Here is a 22,211-nt window from a genome sequence, read left to right on the forward strand (position 1 = left end):
CTCAGTATTTGGATTAACTTTCCAAGTTATCAAAGATGAAAGTTTAACCACATATATTGCCACTGAATAACTGGGTCCTCATAGTCTCATTTTGGCAGTATCAGACCCTTTTATTCCCAACCACTTCAAATATTGTATGTCTTGTTATGGCAGTGATCCATTTCCAAATATCGATTTCTATGTTAGTAAGATCATGCTAGGAAGTATAACAGATAAAACTTCAAATATTAACATCTTAGCCAGATAAATATTTATATATCATTCATGTAGTATCCAAATATTGTTATTTATTGTCTTTGATAAAATAGCTATTCAACACTTTCCACAAAACAGTCGTTCAAAGGGCTACTATCTGTTTTCTTCAATTCCTGATGTCCAAAGTTGTCTGAGGCATTGATATGAACACAGCCAATGGAGAAATATAGAGTGGAGGAATCACAGATTTCTGGGTCAGTTTCAGTAAATATCATGGCCATAAATCAACATCACGGTCATGACTACTTGAATATAAATTATGCAAATGTGTGCCTAAAAGAAAAAGTAAATGAATTTTGGAAAGCAATTAGCTTTCCAGTCTTCGCTGTATCTTCCATTTGTTTGGAAAATTATACCCTCCTTATCTATTCTTTTAATGGTTACCCTATTGATTTTGTCATACATTTTTCAGCTCTAAAGTTCATCAATATCTTAAACATCCTTCCTCAAAATAAAAGAAATTTAGGATATTTTAACTCTATTCACTCCTTCTATTTAATTACATGATCTTCTTGATTGGTAATTTAGTTTTTTCTCTTTTTATATGCCTACTCTGTTATTGTTGGTATTATTATTTGTATAGTTTTTGTACATCTGAAAATATCTTTACTTCCTTTTCACTTATAAAAGACAATTTACTATATACAAAATTATAGTTTTATAAGTTTTTTCCCCTCTAAGACCATTGGATATAACTATTCCAACATCTTATGCTTTCATTGTTGCTGTTAGAAAACCAGTAAATATTCAAATCATTGTACTTTTGTAGATGATCTGTTTTCCCTCTCTGGATACTAGTATATTTCATTCATGTTCTGCAGTCTTAATCATGCTTAGTATATACAAATGCTCCCAATAACCCATTGTAAGGTGAAAAATATCATTAAATCAAAAATGTATTTAATATACCTGATCTACCAGACATCACAGCTTAGCCCGCTTTAAACCTGCTCATAACACAATATCCAAAAAGTGCTAGCAACACAGTACACTGTAGAGGAGTGATTGTTTATCCTTGTGATTGCACGCCTGAGAGCTGCAGGTTGCTGCTGCTGCCCAGCTCAAGAGTCATGACAGAGTAAGGTACTGTGTATCGCCAGCCTGGGAAATGATAAAAATACAAATTTCGAAGTGTGGTTTCTACTATATATATATAAAATATATATATATTGCTTTTGCACCATTGTAAAGTCAAAAAATCATTTTAAGTATAACCATGGTGAGCCAGAGACCATCTGCATTGTATCTTGAATTTAAGGATTCATGTCTTTCATCATTTCAGGAAAAGTGTTTGCCATTTCTTATTAGATATGACATAGTCTCCTTTCTCTAGTCTCAGTCTCTCACTTTTCTCTCATTTTCTCTTTCTTTCTTTTCCTGCCTGGGTGGTGCTTCTTTCTGAATAAAGAACTCTATCCACCACTTTTAGAAAATATTTATTCAACAATGTCTAATTTAATGTTTAACTCATTCATTAAGTCTTATATTTAGACTTTTTTATTTTTAATTGTAAATTTTTAATTGTAATATGCACAGTTACTTTTATAGCCATACGTTTATAGTCATTTTTAATCTATGATCATTTTATTCCAAAGGTTATTGCTATTAATATTTAACATAATATTATGTTTTTATGTATTGTTTAATTACCAAATGGCTGGATAAGAATAATAATTACCAATTTGAACAGCTAAATTAAAAATTTCCACCAGTAAAAGACAAAAATTTCCAGATTGAATAAAAAGTTACATCTATTTACCAGTATAAATAGAGGAAAAAAATTACCACAAAAAAAGGGAAAAAAGGGGGGATAACTAGGATAAAAGATTATTTAAAGGAAAAAAATCACTAAATTATATGGAGGATCATTTTATTTTGGTAAAACTAAACCTCTTAAAATGTACTAACTTTTATAAACATTAATTTTAGAATTAAAATACAAATATTTTCTTAAAAAATACAAGACTATACTAGTGGTAATAATAGAGAAAAATTTAGCTCCCCTCTCTCAGTCCAACAGATCAACTGGGACAAAAATTAAAAAGGATGTAGAGCAGTAGTTTTCCACTATGCTCTGTGAAGTAGAAGAAAAAGCAGGAAAATTCTAGGGCCCTCATCCCTACTAATCAGACTAGCTCTGCTTTTGAGTATTTTTTTAATTTTCATTTTTTAATGTACAAATGTTTCATAAGATATTTGATTTGATAAAAGTTAAATTACTTTAAAATTAAAAAATAATAAAAGTATTAGAATGAAATATTAACAAAAACTGTCTAAAACCTAATTTTTAAACTCTTTAAGCTCTTTTTTCCCCAATAGACACAAAACTTTCATAAAAACTGGTTCATTTAGTTACTTAAGATTGATTCAACAAGTTCCAAACAATGAGAAACTATACAAGTCACTATTTTTACATATCAACACATATGTCATATGTCTTCATCTATTAAAAATAAAAGCCCTGATAAAAAAGAAAAAGACAGTTATGTGGAACATCATCCAGTAACCAAAAAGTTGAGGGCTCACTTCCTGGTCAGGGCACATACCTAGGTTGTGGTTCCATCCCCAGTCCTGGTGGGTCTGGGCACGTTCAGGAGGCAACCAATCTCTGTATCTCTCTCACATCAATGTTTCTCTCTCTCTCTTCCTTTCTCCCTTCCTCTCTCTCTAAAAGAAATAAAAAAATGGCCTCAAGTGCAGAATAAAAGAAAAAGAAAAACACAGTAATATATGCTTGTATTATTTACCATAAATAATAACTGTATTGATTATTAATCTCAGTAAGTCAGAATGATATAAATTTGCCAATCAAGAAGGAAGATGAGAAAATTAAAAACAGAGTAGTTAATTAAGACAAAAAAGTAATACTCAAAATCCTTATTTTGAAGACCAATAAAAAAGACAAATCTCTGACAAAGCTAATCACTTAAAAAAATTACAGCTAACATTTATTGAATACTCACTATTTGCTATATATTTTGGAAAGTAATTTACAAGAACTTAATTCACTTAATCTTCAAAATAATATTACATAAATCATTCATTCACTTATTTCATAAGCATTTATTAAGTACTCACTATAACCACAGCACTCTATGAGACACTATGGACATACTGCTGAGCAAGAGAAATGAAGCCACTGCCCTGAAGATATTTGCATTTTGAAGGAGCAAATAAATATCTTCATTAAACAAAATTTACAACTTAGATAATTTTTTAAGATCACATAGCATCTTTGTGGCTAAATTGTATTTGCTCCTAAACTGTATTCCTTCAAGGCCCATGCTATTAAGCAAATATACAATGCTAATAATAATTATAATTATAATAATAGATTTAAATAGTTATTATTTATATAACTCATTGCTTAAACAGAAACTATGGATGAAATAGTTGGTTTTCTAGGGAAACATAAATTACCAAAATTGATACAGTAGATATTTGAACACAATGCAATTAAAGAAAACAGAAGAAATTGAAAACACTGTAGAAAAGAACAAAGCAACTAACTCTATTATGGTAATAAACCCAGGTGACTTTTTGTGAGAGTTCTATCAATACTCTAAAGAATATATAATCTCAGTACTATTTAAGCTATCAAAATAGGGATGGAAGTATTCTGTCATGTTCACCAAGCTATCATCCATCACTGTGATAGTAATTAATCAAAGCTAGCTTGTAGACAAACCAACTACCAACTCACTAACAAGAGTACACACACACAAACCAACAAACCTAATAAATAACAATCTCACCTTTGAATATTGGTGCAAAAATCCCAAATTAAAAAAAAAGTTACAAATCATTTCTCACATATGACAAGGTCTGTCCAGAAAGTATTCAGCCATGTACTATGGAAAATAGAGGCATTTATTGAAGAAAATACAAGCAGTATTGTATATAGTACAATGACAGCTCAGTCCCCTTCCAAGTACGCATCTTGGGAATTCACACAGTTCTCTTCTCCCAATTGCCATCGGCTTTCCTGTTGTGTTTTCCTAAATCTCATCGACAGTCTGAAATCTCTTCCCTTTCAAAGGTGATTTTAGTTTTGAGAAAAGCCAGCAGTTACAGGGCATCAAATCTGGGCTTTGGGGGGCTGAGTCGCCTGGGTGATTTGACATTTCACCAAAAAACTCGGCATGAGTTTTGATGCACAAGCCGGTGTATTGTCATTATAAAGCTGCCAATCACCAGTTGCTCATAGCTGCAACCTTCTGAATAATCCAAATAGTTTCTTTGGAGGAATGTTCAAGCTTAATGTTAAACCTGATACAGATTTGTTGCTCTACTGGTTCTGTCATTTTGAATGTGATGGTCACACAGTACACATGCTCACCCAACCACACCCACTGGATAGTATGGTGAAGTCTTCATTGTTCACACATGTGCATTCCAGTCCTCTCTCTTTGGCTGCCATGTTACACCGATGGCACATAAACTGTTGTTGCTATATTAACAGTGGCTGGACTGAAGGGCTATTCCAAAATGCAAGGTTTCATTCTTTGTGGATGTTGTATATAGGTACCTAAATAAACAAGCAAAAATTGTCAACTAATATCCAGAAATTTCACTTTATGTTTCATTCCTAAGGAATAAATCAGAAAGGCATTAAAAAATACACATGGTCTTTATCATAACATTGTTTATAACAGTGAACATTGCTATCATTTCTATAGGGAAAATTAGTGGGAAAATATCCTGTCCTTAGTAATTATATGTTACAATAGATGTGAGTAGTACACACAAAGACTTTGTTGCTTAAAAGAAAAAAAAAAATTCCAGCAGCCTACATGAGTAAGAAAAGACCGTTGAAGGGGGAGGAGACATTTAGGACAGGTCTCAAAAGATTAGTAGGATTTTAACATATGATTGGAAACACACAGAGATGTCTTTTTGTGTCAGGAACTATGGAAATGAAGTAGTGAGAAATCGAGCTGAAAAAGAGTAGGTCCAGACCGTAAAGTAAATAATAAATAATCAACAGAATAGAACTGAGAAGGCTCAAACAAATTTAAGTATGTGAGAACCAATTATATGACAAACACAACATTACAAATATTGTGGGAAAGGGAGTTATAATGATACTGAAATAATTAGTTGCATTCCCTATCTTACACCAAAAATGTGAATATAGTTCAGGTGGATTAAAGATCCAACCACTTAAAAACACTTTTCAAAATATTACTAGAAATACTGCAGAAAATGTAGACATAAACTTGGGTTTACAGATAACTTTATAAACAAATAAAAATTCAAAATCATAAAGAAAACCGCAGAAATATTTGTTTCTCCTAAAAATGTTTATAAAATTTCATCACAGAATTTTTTCTTTGAAACAAAGTCTTGATGGTTCTAATACACACAGAACTCTAAGAAATTAATTTAAAGAATGCAAACAGGCAAATAGGAAAATCAGAAAAGTAAAATAAGCAAATATTTCAGAAAAGCAGGTGCAAATGGCCAATAAATTATGAAAAGATGCTCACCTTTCTTAGTATTCAGAAAAATATTAATTAAAATAGCAAATGCCATTTTTCACCTTTCACTACTGACAAAAATTAAACAGATTAATCACATAAAATGATGGCAAGGATATGTGGAAACAGTCTCACATATTACCGATAGGTATGGAAACTGCCGCTATATTATTGAAAAACAATCTGGCAGTACTTATTAAAATGAAGAAAATGTACATGCCCTTTGATCCATCAATTCCACTTTTGTGAATGTCTGCTGCAAAAAAAGCAATAGTGCATGATATATGTGCACTGTTGTTTGTAGTAATATTGTTTCTTAGTGGCAAAATAAGAAAACAAAACAAAATAAAACTTGGACTATTCTAAATGTTTAACTATAGGAAATGGTTGATTAAATTCTGATACAACTCTACAGTAGAATAATATGCAGCTATTAACCAGAAGAAGCCATGGGTTGATCTTCGATTTGGTCTTTTAATAATAAATATTAAGTATATGAGTTATATTTTTAACAAAACATAAGCATCTTACATATGTATATATGTATCATAGAGACAAAGTGAGAGATTACATGCAAACTGCTTTTATTGTTGCAGAAAGATGATATTTGCAGGAGTGGGGGCCAAAAAAGTTCTTAATTTGTTTAGTTTATGAATCTTGTTCAATTCCTGGCTATAAGTATATATTACTTCATAATTTCACTAAATTACTTTTACCATTTAAATAATTTCACAAAGTTTTTAAAAATAAAGGATGTATTAACATTATGAAATATTGTTTCTGAATTGCTTTCCTGAAATAGAAGAGAAAAGTAACAGTCTACCTTGTCATCTAACTGCTTACTTATCAGACAATCTGCATGGAAAGTAAATTATATCAACCAGCACATGGTCCTTAATTGTGATTACACTTTATTGCACTCAGCCTGTTAAGTACTTAAATTATCAGACAACAGAATCTATGTTCCTAATAGTGGAAAGTGTATTAACGATATTTTTGTTCCTTATGTAGCCCAGTTCCAACAATCACATGGATGAAGGTTAATGGTTACATTCCTAGTAAGGCACGTCTGCGGAAATCTCAGGCAGTGCTGGAAATACCCAACGTGCAGCTGGATGATGCGGGCATATATGAGTGTAGAGCTGAAAACTCACGTGGAAAAAATTCCTTCCGTGGACAATTACAAGTTTACAGTAAGTGGTCTCAGCAAAGCATTATGCCCTAGTTCCAAGAGCCAAACTGAAAGCACAAAAACTTTGAACTAAATTTTGTTTTTTAGGTAGAAAAACCGAGCAGTAATTTATAATAATACTTCTTTGATATAATAAAGAATCATGTAAAACTACCATACACAGAGAAATGCTTTAAATTAAAAATGTATGGGGAATTATCAAGTTCTTTGCACGGCAGAGAGAGTTATTTGTAAAACTTAGATGTTTTCCTGGATAAGTTAAGAATCATTATTAACATAATCTTGCTCTAGGCTTGAAACAAGAGTCACAATCTATTGTCCATAAACCAAATTCTGTTCATCTTTTTTTTTTTTTTTGTAAATAAAATTTTATTGGAGCACAGCCACATTCATCTGCTTACATGTTACCTATGACAGCTTTTGCACTGCTACTACAGAACTGAGTAGGCAGACAGAGACCAGACAATGCAAAGCCTAAATTTGCTATCTGGTCATTAACAAAAAAAAAAAAAAAAAGAAAGAAAGAAAAGAAAAAGAAAAGAAAAAACCTGATGACCCTGGCTTAAATTCCTACTTTGATATGATAAATAGCGTTTACAGCCTGCAACTGTTTATACTGTCCAAAAATGCCAAAGGGCCAACCAGGTCTTGTGTAAGAATTTAGAAAACCTACTTTAAAATATCTACATTCTCCTCTACATCTCTAGGGATCACAAATTGAATCTATTGTTATATCTGCTTTTATAATATGCATTATACATAATGGGCAAGTGATATTATTCTTATGTCCCAGGTGAGGAGACTAAAAAGTAGAGGGATAATAACCCAGAACATTGATATAAACATATGCAGATGTTTCCAATATGAATTATCCAAATTGCATATTCAGTTGAATCTGCCAAGCAACTACAACCGTCACTGTATCTCAGTATCAGTCATCCTAAAAAGCTTAATGTTCTTCCCAGGGATTCTTAAAAGTATTTTAAAATATTAGTATCTGAATTCAATCTGTTTTTCTTTCTTTATCTATACAAATGGGCTGCCTTCATGAATACATACTCCAACCAAATTGACTATGCACATTTTATTCATTCATTCATTTATTCAATTAATGTTTACTAAGTGCTTATTACTGCTCTATTTGCTAGCAACAGAACTTTGAAGAAACTCATGGTCCATTGGATTAGATGTAAAGCAAATGCCACATTAAAGCAGAACATATTCTCTGCTGTGACCAAGTCATGTGCAAAGGATTATGGGGGCACAGTCTACTCCATTTTACTGGCATGAGTTAGGGAAAACTTTCAGAGTATTTGTACCTTAAGGGCTAAACTGGGGAAACCATCCTGGAAGAAGGATATATGAGTAGTTTAGAAGTTTGTAAGACTGAAATGCCAGCACTGATTTCATTATCTTTAGGTCATGGATATTACATTTGGATGAAGTCTATACAGGTAAAAATCTGAAAATTAAAGATAAGTGTTCAACCAGTATTTTGCTACTCAAATCACACCAAAAAAAAAAACAAAACAAAACACTGAGCATCTATTACTCTTAAGACTACTTGGGAAAAGTCCCAGATCTGTATTGTGAAGAATTGTCCTCAACTAAATAAGAATTAGATTTATAATCTGGAACAGAAGCACCTATAGGACACTAATCTCCTTGTCCCCTCCCCATCTCAGCTATTTCATTCATAAACAGTAGCAAATATTGCAAGAAAAAGAAACAAATTGCTTTCACTCCATTTTGCTGGTGTATCTTCTGGTGAGAAAATATGCTACTAAGAAACAGTTCTGAGCTCTCCTTGTTACCCACAATCATGTACACTGCAGGCCGGCGGGGTGCCAATACGCAGGGCATCTTGTGAGAGTGGGACAGCATCTGGGTTTAAGGAGTCATATGTCTCTTAAATTGTTCATATCCTAAAATAGGTGGCTTTACAAAAGCTAAGTAAAACAAGTTACTAGCTTTTTTATGTTTTAAATTTAAGGGTGGGGAAGACAGTGTAATAGGTGATTTTTACTTGTAAAATTGTTGGTAACATGAATTTGAATAATATTTTAATTGCATTTCTGTATCATCCACTGATTTTTGAGCTGACAGCAAATACATATTGTGGCATATTTATCTTTGCATTCTCAGTGCTAAGCATTGCACCAATAGTGATGTCCAATAAATATTTGAAGAAGGGAAAGCAGGAATTCTTTCTTTTTCATTTAATTGATCACTTGTTGATTCTAAAGACAAATTAATTTTGGAATCAGGACTCCAAATTGAGCAAAACATTATTTTGATTTCTAGGGGTTTTTTTCTTTCTAGATGACTAGTTTTTAATTTAATAGTTTTTTCTTTCCTAATTTTTCATTTTAGTAACTTATAAAGATCTTTTTTTCAGTTTCTTTTCATACCTACAAGCTACATATCCCTGCACTAGTTGGAGTATATACATTAAGACACATAAATATAACTAATCTCCTATAATCAACTATCAGGCAGGCAGGGGAAAAAATAGGTTTACAGTTTTTCATATAAAAATAATACAATAATTAGTAAGTAACAATGCAAGAATAGTATTTCATGTACTCACAACTATAAACCTACTTTTACCCCACCCTGTATGTGGGTCAGTGCTATGTCTAAAGTAAATATGTATGTCATGTGTCCACTGTGCTCCTGGTGATCTCACTATCCAGCTGGATTGTCAAACAATAACTAAAAATTTCAATTAACAGTTTAAGTCAGCAACAGAAGAGGGGTAACAAGTTACTATGTGACTCTTTTCCAAGTGAGTAAGGACGAGAGGTGTCCAGAGAAGATGCAGATGACTCCCCTGAAAGGTTAGGATTAATAATCCTTATATTACTGAGACAAAGCCTTGAATTATGAGAATTAAAAGAGACAAAGAAGAGAACTAAAATATTCCATGTGGATTCAACAGTCTGAAGAAGATACAGGGTATGTTTGGGAGACCTCTAATCTGTCCACTTGGATTATAGGGGTCATGGATATTTATGAATTTGCCTGGCAAACTAGAGTAGGAAAGTTTACAGAAAAGTCTAAATGAGAAAGCAGAATTTAAGGTTTCTTTTGCACCTGACTATTTCTATGAGTATTTTTTTGCATATGACTACAAAGAGGCTGATTTTGGAAGCCAGGTACAAAAAATCAGGATCAATATTTGAAGCTCATCATTGTAGATGGTTGAATGAAAGCTTCTAGCCTTGAAGTTGAAACACAGGGTATATTCTCAAAGGCCTATAAAGCCTAACTGTGCCAAGGTAAGACACCTTGAAGACCAGGCTATATGATGGCTAGAGGATCAATAATCTACTAAAAACAAAATTCCCACTTAGAGACAAGTTTGAAGGTAAAGCACTCTAGGTATGCAGCAATTGCCTTTGATTCATTTTTTTAATATTTCAAAATGGGATGGGAGAAATATGCTCCCTGAAGTCAGAAACATCTGACTTTGAAAGTGGTTTCTTTCCCTTACTGTGTGACCCTGGGTAAACTGCCTTAACTTCTCTCAGCCAAAAATTCCTGGATCATAAAATGAAACAACAGGATATACTTAGCTTATAGAAGTGTTTTCAATGATTGAAATATCATCACTGATTTTATATACATATATAATTATATATGTTTATATATATACACACATATAGGAAATGAGAGTTCTGTGGTAATAGAATGTTGTGCCTCTCCCAAACACCTATAGTTATGAATTGATAAAAATTGTTAATTCAATTAATACAGCCATATGAACTCTGAACTTGGTTAAGTGTTTGAAAAATGAATTCACCATTTTTTTAATGCTTAAACTCTTACAGCTTACCCACACTGGGTAGAAAAACTGAATGATACTCAGTTAGACAGTGGAAGCCCTCTCCGATGGGAATGTAAGGCTACTGGAAAACCCAGACCTACATACCGTTGGCTGAAGAATGGAGTACCCCTCTTAACTCAGGTACTGCTGGTAACTGTTGACCTGCTTGGTGTAGTTTTAGCAGTCTTTCCCAAAGAACAAACTGTACTCTTTTACTTATACTGAAATCCATTTTCTACTTATGCTTTAGAATATATTTGGAGTGAGAGACAACAAATATATAAACAATTTTTATTTTAATTATATTACTTTTTATTTTTTATAGTTTTGTTGATTTAAATTATCCATATTAAGATGTTTCTTTAATATGTATAAACAAAAAAATTCTGTCATAACAACATATAAAGTTAATTTTATAAATAACCAAATAAAATGTATTTTTTTAATTAATTTATTTTTTCAAATACATTTGTCTCTGCCTTCCCCCACCACTTTTTAAAGTAATATATTGTTTCTTTACATTTTATTGAATCTTATAAATTCATAGGAAAATATCAGTGATTATCATAGAGTCATCACAACTTGTAGCTGACTTTTAGATATTACCTGGCTTTTTACTGTCATTTTTCTGATGATGGAGACAACCCCCAAAAGTAAAATGACTTGGCCAAGATCATATATCTAGTAGGGGACTAATGTGGAATAGAATCCTAGTCTTCTGTGTCCTGAGCAGGTTTTTTCTATGGCATCCTGCTACCCATAGTCTTAAATATCTTTTTAGTAAAGTTGCCACAGGTTTACAAAACAACTTAATATGTTCTAGGTTTGAAAATAAATCAAGTACATTTAATTTCAGAATAATAGGAATAATTTTAGCTAACTCCTTCATTTATGGCCTTTGCAGGTAAGAAGGCAGGAAGGAGGTATATAAAGATGACATTCTGAACACAGGCTCTTCCCAGCAGCCTCTTGCCTATCATTTGTTTCTTTGGGACTCAGTTTGCTCCTTTGTAAAATGAAGAGATGAGATCAGATCATCCCTACTTCCCCATCCAACTCCAACATTCTCTTATTCTAAAACAAGTTAGACCAAAACAAACGCAATTCCACAAAAAGACAGACACATAGAACTGTTAAAAAAAAAAAGAGAGGTTGATGCGGTGGGAATCCTGAGGCATTGACTCATTGCCTCTTTCCCTCTAGTCCTCCCGGGATACCAGATAAACCTTGAGAAGGGACTATGCTGGTCATCTTTTCTACTGTCAGCGTCCGAATAAAGTAAATTCTATAAATTCCACTGGAAGATAATCCATTTGCAAAGTGAATAGGTTTATTTTGAAAATGATGTCAAATTACTTGGCATCTCTGTTGATAGATGATCAAAGTGCTGCTAACATTTAAAAATACTTTGCTTGGCATTCAGTAGACAAGACACCTGGTTGTTTAACAACATTTTATATATATAATTCACTTTGAAATGTGCTCTTGGCCTCACTTTACTTCAGTTTGCACATGATAACTTTTTTGTCTTCTATATTGCTTCTTCTGATAATAAAGTTTATATTTTTTGACCAATAATTTTATATGGAATCCAGTTACAGGGACTTTTTTGTGTGTGTTATTTTGTTAGGAAGTAAAAGAAAAGGCAAATTCTTTTTTTATGTTCACTAATTTTCTTATTTTATTTATTTTATCTTTTTATTGTTTAAATACATTTGTCTCCATTTTCCTGCCACCATTTCCCCCTGCCCTACCCACCCCTACTTCCCACCCTCAATCCTTCCCCACTTTGGCTTTGTCCATTGGTCCTTTATACATGTTCCTTGACTTGACCCTAAATTCTGATCATATCAATAGAGTAAAAGGGTCCTTGTTATGACTTTATCTATATTTAACTTTGATTCCATGTAGTTGTAGCCGTATCCTTTCTACCATGTGAACCCCTGCTTCTCCTTTATAAAGTGATTCAAATAAAAGCTTTATCTCTGATTGTACTTCATGAGCTCAACTAGTATACCAAATAAAAGTTGCTCTATTTACAAACAAAACTACAAGTAAAACTGAGAATAACTATAGAAAAATATAGTCATAGTTTCATTTCTAAGAAATAGTTATAATTTACATGAAATGTTATAACACAATAGTGAATAGTAAATTGTGTTCTAAGTTGTCAAATAATATTCATCCATGTTAATTGCAAGCTTTTTTTTTTGACCTAGCGCACGATAACTGTGGATTCTATACCTGATTTTTTTATTCCATTGCAGAGTAAGGTAGAGATGGTTAATGGAGTATTGATGATCCAGAATGTGAATCAGTCAGATGCTGGAATGTATCAATGTTTGGCTGAAAATAAATATGGAACCATTTATGCAAGTGCTGAGCTGAAAATTCTCGGTATGCAATTTCTAAATAAATAGGAAAAAGGTGTTGCTTTTTTTCCATGTTCTAATTCTTACTGCACTGTTTTTGTGATGTGGTTGTAAAAACCCTATTTTATGACTTGAAAATATACTATGTCTTGCTGATATATATATTTTTAAGCTTTAGGGGACAAGTTTATATTGGGTACAGTTTGTACCATAACTTTTATTATAAGATTTTTCTGACTTTACTTTTAAGCTTAACAGGTTTACACAATATGTCTCTTCTATGGCATTAAAAAAGTCATACCAGAAATATGTGTTAACTTTCAAGGAAGACTGTCCTGAGGGTAGGGAATCAGAATGCAGACTTCAAGCATCCTCTCCCTGCTCCCTTAGCAATGCTTAACATTTTCCCGAGCAGCTGTTACCTGCCAGTGGGCATGTGACTTCTGGAAGGCAGAACTCCACAGTAAAGCACCCTCTCATCCTGGCTCATCACCATTCCCACCGTTACACAAAAGTTTCCAGAAAACCCTCCTGAGGTCAGGCACAGCCATCTCATAGGCTCACACCCATGATAAGAATGTAACCAGCACAGTAGCACTGCTTCACTATTTACTACAGGAGAGATAAAATCCAGTGAACAGGCCACTCAGGTTGAGTATATTTGGGCAGCTGGACTAGATTTTACTTTTTCCCAGTCTGATGATTTCCTAAACTTTGGTTCTGGGATATTTATAATACGAAGAGAGATACTTAAGAGATCATAATTCATTGTCTCCCAAAAGTGGGCAAGAGCCCAAATGTAATTTCTATTTTCCACTTAAATTCCCAAAGCATGACATTAACAGAAACACCCAAGCTTTCAGGAATCTAGGAATTTACCATATACATTTCACCTAAATGTAATACACCATAAGTCAACTTATTAAATTATGAATGTTTGAACTTAAAGTTTCCCTATATTGTAACTAATTCATCCAAAATGGATACAGTGGTCCATGTTTCAGTGTCCTAAACCTAATCTATAAAATATTAATGTACTTTCTTATCAGCCCACATTTTGACATTTCTGAGATGAAACCTGATTGAGCCTTTGCCCAGTTAATTGTTTACTAAGAAACACTCATTCTTAGACATATTTTCAAAATTAACTTTTGTAAATTCTATTCCCAGTAGGCAACCAAAAATGTCACCTGCAATTTCCCCAGAAGTTTCTTCACTTTTCTTTCAATCTCTTAACCCATCTCAATTGCATATGTATCTTTCTTATGTTGTATATATATATATTAATGTTATTGTGCCATGTATTATATCACTACATGATGGACATAAAATGCTTATGAAATAATCACCAAATTGTCACAATGGTATAATATATGTCTCAGATAGAGTATACTTATATTTCAGGTTCTCTATTAGGTTCAAGTGTTTCTTTTTATAAATTTGCTTTCATACCTGTGTCATGTGTTCTTTTAGTTCAGTGTCCTCATTGACAGCTGCACAATGGAATTACCTGGGGCACTGCTATCGAAAGTGTCTTGATAAAAATACAGTAAAGTTAATATAAATGAATGATCAGGACTCTGAAAAATTGCAAATGATGAAATAGAACTTTGGATTGAAATTTAAATGATTCCAATTCTTAAAAACTGCACTCAATTGTGTATAACATCATAGTAAAATTTGCATTAGTTAAGACTCACAGGTAGGAAATGGAAGGCAGATCCTCTCCTCCGCTGGTAACCCCCCTTTTCTCATGGGAAGCCCAAACTAGACTTTTTTGCTGGACCCTTCACCTTTTGCCCAAGGTACTTATTAGTGTTTTGCAATTACACTTGATAACGATAATTAAAGCATGTCATTTTTTTAAAACAGACTTTGTCTGTGGATTCCACATTGTATGAAACCATCACCTAATGAAAAGGACAACCAATTAGATAGCTATTAATTAATAAGTTAAATTCTGTGCCAGTGTCTTTTACCTATGTAGATATTATATGATTTTATTATAAATGTATCCCAGAAGAAAAAGCTGCAAAATATTGTTGGATCATATATTAGAGATTATTGTCATTGCTTCTGGTAGAACTAACATTTTCTTTTTAATAGCTTCAGCTCCCACGTTTCCACTTAATCAACTGAAGAAAACAATAATTGTTACCAAAGGCCGAGAAGTCGTCATGGAATGCAAACCCCAAGGCTCTCCAAAACCAACCATCTCTTGGAGGAAGGGAGATAAAGCAATTAGAGAGAATAAAAGGTTAGAAGCTTATTTTGTAATTCAAACTCTTAATGTCAAACTTTTTTAAAGTAGCAGATAATACACTAAGGTATACAAGAGTCTTGCAGTAATTGTGTAACGTTTCATGAACTGATTGAAATATGGTTTTGTCTATATTGATTAAAAAAGACCCAAAGCTCTGTTTCAATATAGTGAGACTTCTTTACCTCTGCTGTTTCAACACCAAGTGGGAATTTCACCAGATTATGAGGAAAGCAAACACTTTTGTTTAAGTGAGTTATTTTTGGTTTTCATTTTGGGACTGCAGATTTGGGGATGCCCAAGTTATCTATGAACATGTTTAGAGATTGTGTTCTCATTTCAATATATACCTATCTGTATATAGATAGATAGATATAAATATAGATATAGGTAGATATAGTTGTATAGATGATATAGATATAGATATAGATATACAGATAGAGATATGGATGATATAGATAGCTGTATATTGATATAGATAGATTCTGGATTTTTTGAATAATCACTTTATGATAGAACACTTCCAAGTGAAATCTGTGCCTATTTGACTTCCTTTTTGTTTTTAATCATGTTGATACAAAACAATATAAGATTATTTCAATCATCTCAGGCAAGTAAGAAATGTGCAGAGAAATACATAATGTGTAAAGATTTGTCTTTGGTAAGTAAAGTCAAAGGGCACCACTGAAGTACAAATGGAAAAACAGATGAGAGAAGCAGAACATCTCATCACGGTTTATGTGTGCCAAGTTCGAAAGTCCAGTTCTCTACCAATAAATACCTAATGGTGTTGCACATGGTGATTCAGCTTCGACTAAATAATGTCCTCTAATATACTAAAACAATGTTGCGTGTGTTGTTTTAGAGTTTTGCTTTTTTTTTGATCTATAAATATGGAGTTCATACCTGGTTTTATGTTTGTCTGGATAAGTAATCATATAATTAAATAATGTAAGTCAGCATTAGGGGTCCATTTGAATAATTACTGAAGCAGTTTTGGAATATTTTAAAATATTCAAAAGATTTCTTTAAATATTTTTGTTTGCCCTTCAAGTTGGAGAAATACTGATTTAATTTGCCTGCGTCTGATGAAATAATTTGTGGAATAATTGGATTTAATTCAGTCCTGAGGATCTATGCTGCCTGCAAAGGGTATCATCAGGGATTGACATGGGTCATATTGGGCACCTCATTTTTTTAATTAATTAATTTATTTTTTTCAACTACATTTTTCTCTGCCTTCCCCCCACCACTTTCCCTTGCCCCCTCCTTCCCTCCCTCAATTCTTCCCCTTTGGTTTTGTCCATGAGTCCTTGTTGTATGTTCCTTGACTTCCCCCCTTCCCTTCCTTTCCTCCTGCTCCCCCCTCCTTCCCTCTTATCTCTGTTGGTTTCTTTGCCTTTCAGTGTTCCTTGTCTTATTTTCCCTGCATCTTTGTATTGTTGGTTAGGTTCCGCTTATAGGTGAGATCATATGGTATTTGTCTTTCGCCCCCTGGCTTATTTCGCTTAGCATGATGCTCTCTAGTTCCATCCATGTTGTTGCGAAGTTTAGTAGTTCTTTTCTTTCTGCTGCGTAGTATTCCATTGTGTAAATACACCATAGTCTTTTGATCCAGTCATCTACTGATGGGCATTTAGGTTGCTTCCAACACTTGGCTATTGTACATTGTGCTGCTAGGAACATTGGGGTGCATAGGTTCTTTTGAATTGGCGTTTTGGGATTCTTAGGGTATAGTCCCAGCAGGGGAATCACTGGATCAAAAGGCAGTTCCATTTTCAGCTTTTTGAGGAAATTCCACACTGCTTTCCACAGTGGCTGCACCAGTCTGCATTCCCACCAACAGTGGACTAGTGTTCCCTTTTCTCCACAGCCTCGCCAGCCCAGTTGTTCGTAGATCTGTTTATGATAGCTGTTCTGACCGGTGTGAGGTGCTACCTCATGGTGGTTTTGATCTGCATTTCTCTGATGGCTAGTGATGCCGAGGATCCTTTCAAATGTCTCTGGGCCGTCTGTATTTCTTCTTTGGAAAAGCGTCTGCCCAGCTCATTTGCCCATTTTTTGATTGGATCGTTTGTCTTCTTGGAGTAGAGTCCAGTGAGTTCTTTATATATCTTGGAGATCAAACCTCTATCTGATGTATCATTAGCAAATATATTTTCCCATAGAGTTGGCTTCCTTTTCATTTTGCTGATGTTTTCTTTAGCCGAGGCACCTCATTTTGAAAGAGAATTTATCATTTTGTTTGGGGCGAGGGGCCTGGCAGTGGGCAAAATTCACAAACTGCCAGATCACTGTTGTATATGGTTGAATTGCATATGAATGAATTGAATTTTTTTGGATTGTTGCTTATAAAAATACTGGCACAAACCTTATTAAAGCAGAAGAAAACATTTGTATTGTAAAAACAAATAATTTATTTTGCTTATTTATCATTTTTTCTGAATGTACTGAAATTTTTATATCATATATATACATATGCATACACCCATACACACACAAATGCCATATCAGTGCAAGCTATTCCCTTTGAAATGTTTGCTTGTGTGTGTCACATGAGCCTTCTCCTGTTTATTTTAGTTTATCATAGAAAAGTCCCCACCAACTCTTCATAGACATCTCACTGCGAGTTCAAAAAATTAGGTGGCATCTTTTTTTTTCAAGGCAAATGTATTGAGAAAGGAACAAAATTATGAGTTTTCTATTACAACAAACTTAAGCATAATAAACTTTTTAAAATTTTTCCAGACGTTGAAAACAAAGTTGTGAATTTTCCAGTTTTGTTTACCCATTGTCACCTCACTGGTGACCCCTTGAGTTAGTGAGACAAACACCCTGGCCTCAGACTCAGGTCACGCAGGTCAGTTTTTCTAGAGGTCAGTACTTCTGGTCCAAGTGCTGTCCAGCAAGGAATCTGAAATGTAAAATATTTGTGTTTTTATTTATTCAAGTAAAAGCATGATGTGGCCACATTTGCTTAACATTTCGTCTACTCCTATATGTTTAGGTTTGTAAAGCAGTTTAATTTAATAAGCCCCAAAGTAAAGTGCATTTTTAAACTTAAAATCAGTAGAAGCACTTGCAAAATACAGTGTTTACTGCTGTATGATTTGTTATCATATCGGGCAATCCCAGGTTTCAGGAAGGATACAATTTAATTGGATATAAGAAACAATAAACAGTCAAGTATTAAAATAAGGAGCTAAGATTTAAATAACAATACAATAGATTTAATAAAGCAGAATGATAAGACACACATAGATGTTTTAAAAGCTATACATTCTAAAAATATAAATGGAAACTAGAAAGTTAAACTTTCAAATGTATATATTATATATTCTTTATCGTAAGATCTCAATATGTCAACTTCTATTCTTAGAAAAATTTTGACCAATTCTCTAATATAAAGCCCACCAACCATTTCATAAGAACTGTAAATGTAATTTAAGTAGAAATGGAGATGTTAGAAAACTATTAAAGCTTTGAAAACTTTGCATATATATTTCACATTAAGCCTACATATTTAAATCATGATTTATTTTAAAATAAGTGTAGTTACCATTTATGTGAGCTGCATTAAAAATGTTCCTCATTCACCCAAACTAAAACAACTAGGAAAAACCTTAAATGAATTAGCCTTGTCCATCTTTCACAATTTTCATAGTTTTTGGGGGGGGGGGGCTCATTCCAAATTAAAGATTAAAACAGAAAATGGAAGTTCCCTAGATGGGCAAATAAAGCTAGTTTTATAGTTTGGGAACAGTGTTAAAGTAACAATATATTATAAGGGAAACATTTAAATATGAGAAAGATAGCATTTCAAAGCAAAATTATATTAGGAGCAATGGCATAAAATATAATGAAATATTTTAATTGCAAAAAAATATTATCTGTTCACCTGTAGACATACCATAAACTCAAAAATTGAATATGAATCTAGAGTTAATTGCAATTTAACACTAAACTGTAAATGCAAAGTTGTAACAACTTATAGTTAATATTAAATCATTTGTTTTATCAACAGAGTGCCAAATAACCCATGGCTTATCCTCTTCTGTCAAATTTGGTTTAATCTTTCAAGTTTTGTTTTGTTTGTTTCTTTTGGGGGGCATTCAATATACAGCTTTTTGTGTATATGCATCTGTTTCACTAAAGAAAAACATGTCATTATCCTAAAGGTTAAAATTCGGTAAGTAATAACTAGAATAGAATATGACTTTCAGGGAAAAAAATGATTAGCAAATAAGTCACCTGATTATATATTACAAAATATTTCATTTATTTGGTCCTAAATGATACACCTGAAGTATATAAAAAGTAAATTATGTTAGAGCTTGTGAATTATTTGTAGTTGCTTGCTGTTTATGTCACAGAATGAGTTGTTTATATAACAGGATTTTCAGTATGAACTGCTCTTCTAACAGTAAATCATATTAATGATGATAATTGCTTAAAATGTATGGCATTTATAATTTGCAAAGCACCTTCATATTGTGGGTCACAGTGTAATCCAGTGTATAGCAGGACTTGGTTGCCCTCGCTTATTCTACAGACAAAAACATGGGTGAGAATCATACATGGCAAAATACGGTACTTCTTTTATTTCCCTATTTGTAATATTGGTTTCCAAAAGATTAAGCTCATTGGGTGTGAGCACTGAATGAAACTTTGCATGTAAAATACACTGGCATGTGTGGCATTTAATGAGGATTCAATGAATGTTACTTGTGTGATAATGATGCTACTGCTGTTGCTGATAGTGGTGGTCGTGGTGATGATGGTGTCATTCGAACATTTGAATCATTGAACACTGGCATCAATTTTTATCAATAGTTCTAGAAATTTTTACAACTCCTATTCCTGGCATGGCCATTCTCACCAACTTTACCTACTCCTAGTTCAGTATCTTTGAGAGTTTCTCTCCTAGCAGGGTGAATATTTATTTTTTCCATGATTAGCATTTTAGGCACTGCACAAACAGGTTAATATACCCAAGGAGTTCATGCAAATAGAGAAGAAGCCTTTTAAAGACATTTTTTCCTCTTTTTCTCTTTCTCTCCATTTTCTTTTAAGGAATCCCAGGTTTTGCCCCATCACTTTTGAAGATCACCGGCACACATCCATTTAGGTTTCTTTATCAATCATGTCCATTTTAATACTAAAACTAATACGCTCCGAGACTACTAAGACGTGAAATGTTCTGTGGGGAATTTCTCCTCAAGTGTACTTTCATTCAGAATGTTCTGCTCATCAAACTCATATTGGATTTTCACTTCAGCTCATTATTTCCATTACTTGGCCATTAACTTTTGTTAAAATATAATCACCCAGAAGCACTCCAGCAGTGCACAAATATTAAGCCTTCGTTATTTCATGTACAATTTCCTGAACAAAGACAAAGGGGACAAAGACGCTCTTGGCTAACATGAAAAGCACATAGTTTTTGGTAAATGCAGTTTATTTTGGTTTTTCTTTTTCCATCTGCACATGTATAGACTGTTATTGAACCCTGTAGAATATGGCATGTGTGTTTAAAAATTATTCACAATTATTGAAATGTCAAACTTGCTGTAGTGCCAATTTTCATTTCTAGGCAGAGGAGGATACCGGTTACAGAGACAACCGACTATAATCAAATGGGTGCTAAAGAAATCCTGCATCCAAAAAAAGAAATTTATCCTGTGCAGGAGCACAGTATTACAGAATAATTTTTCCTTTATGGGACTGTAATCTAAGCAAAGACTTGTCCAGAATTCCTAGTAATAGTTCCCTGCTCACCAAAGGAGACTCTGAACAGCAAAGTTTTCTACTTACTCATTTAACACGCATAGAAAATTGCACTTCAAGTACCCATTAGTTGACTTCTAGTGGGAATTCATGTTGTGTTCATTAGGCAACAATGATCAGGCTCACATACTGACTCACAGACATATGGAAAAATATATATTCTTAGTGTAAGCCCTAAAGGACATTGTTACTGAGACGAAAACGGGGTCTTCTTTCTTTTTCCAAGGAAGAGGAGGAATTCATGGGTATAATTAGGGTCTTGTTTCTGTCCCTTTGTTTCCACCTACATGCTGTGCTTGCTAATGAACAAGCTGTTTTGTTGCTTCCTCTGTGACAATGTCTTTTACATATTAAGAACATAAAACAATGCAGACCCTAGGTATCTTGGTTTTTTCAGTACCTAAGAAATCATATAATGAGGGAAAATGAGCATTCATATATCTGTTGACTTCCTTTGTAAATTAAAATCCATGCTTTCAAAGGAAATAAAATGATCAAAATGACATTAGTTATTATGATAGTTGACTATGTAAGATTTAATACCTATGAACTGCTTACAATATCCGACGTATCACTCTGGGATGGTGGCTTGCTGCTCCACAGGTCCACCCAGCTTAAAAAGATAAGGAGGAAATGCTTAGATTTGTCATGGTGGGGTCAGGATGCTGACTTGCTAGTTTCAATGAAAACTAATTGCACAAGACTCTGCCTGATTAACTTTCACCATCTTCCCTATAAAATGCTACTAAAAGCACAATAGAAAAAAGAAAACAAAGTCATAGCAACAATGTACATTAATGAATGTAGATAAACAAATACTTCCCCTTTAGGAGAAATCACGCCTTCAAGTAAAAATAGGCTCAATTAAGCCACCATCAATGATTTGTTTAAGCCCAGACCTGTAAACTGCATCTAACTGAAGATAAGAAGCCATTAGGAGGAATGCTTCCATTGACCTCTACTTTATGCCCATACCTACAAAAGTCAGAAATAGGGCCTTACTACAAAGGTACTTGAATTTCTGTACTACATGGAA

General features: G+C 33.3%; 1 protein-coding gene across 1 annotated transcript in view; it reads left to right on the forward strand.

Moving 5' to 3' along the window:
- CNTN5 (contactin 5) overlaps positions 1 to 22,211 on the forward strand; it is a 480,323-nt gene that overhangs the window by 218,859 nt on the left and 239,253 nt on the right. Inside the window, exons 8-11 of the mRNA XM_054592597.1 lie at positions 6,747 to 6,928; positions 10,761 to 10,897; positions 13,024 to 13,153; positions 15,235 to 15,385. Of these exons, the coding sequence (XP_054448572.1) occupies positions 6,747 to 6,928; positions 10,761 to 10,897; positions 13,024 to 13,153; positions 15,235 to 15,385 (600 nt within the window). The remainder of the gene's footprint in view (positions 1 to 6,746; positions 6,929 to 10,760; positions 10,898 to 13,023; positions 13,154 to 15,234; positions 15,386 to 22,211) is intronic.

Source organism: Pteronotus mesoamericanus, unplaced genomic scaffold, assembly GCF_021234165.1.
Source record: "Pteronotus mesoamericanus isolate MK-2021 breed Mesoamerican mustached bat unplaced genomic scaffold, CSHL_Meso_final scaffold_36, whole genome shotgun sequence".
Classification (NCBI taxonomy): domain Eukaryota; kingdom Metazoa; phylum Chordata; class Mammalia; order Chiroptera; family Mormoopidae; genus Pteronotus; species Pteronotus mesoamericanus.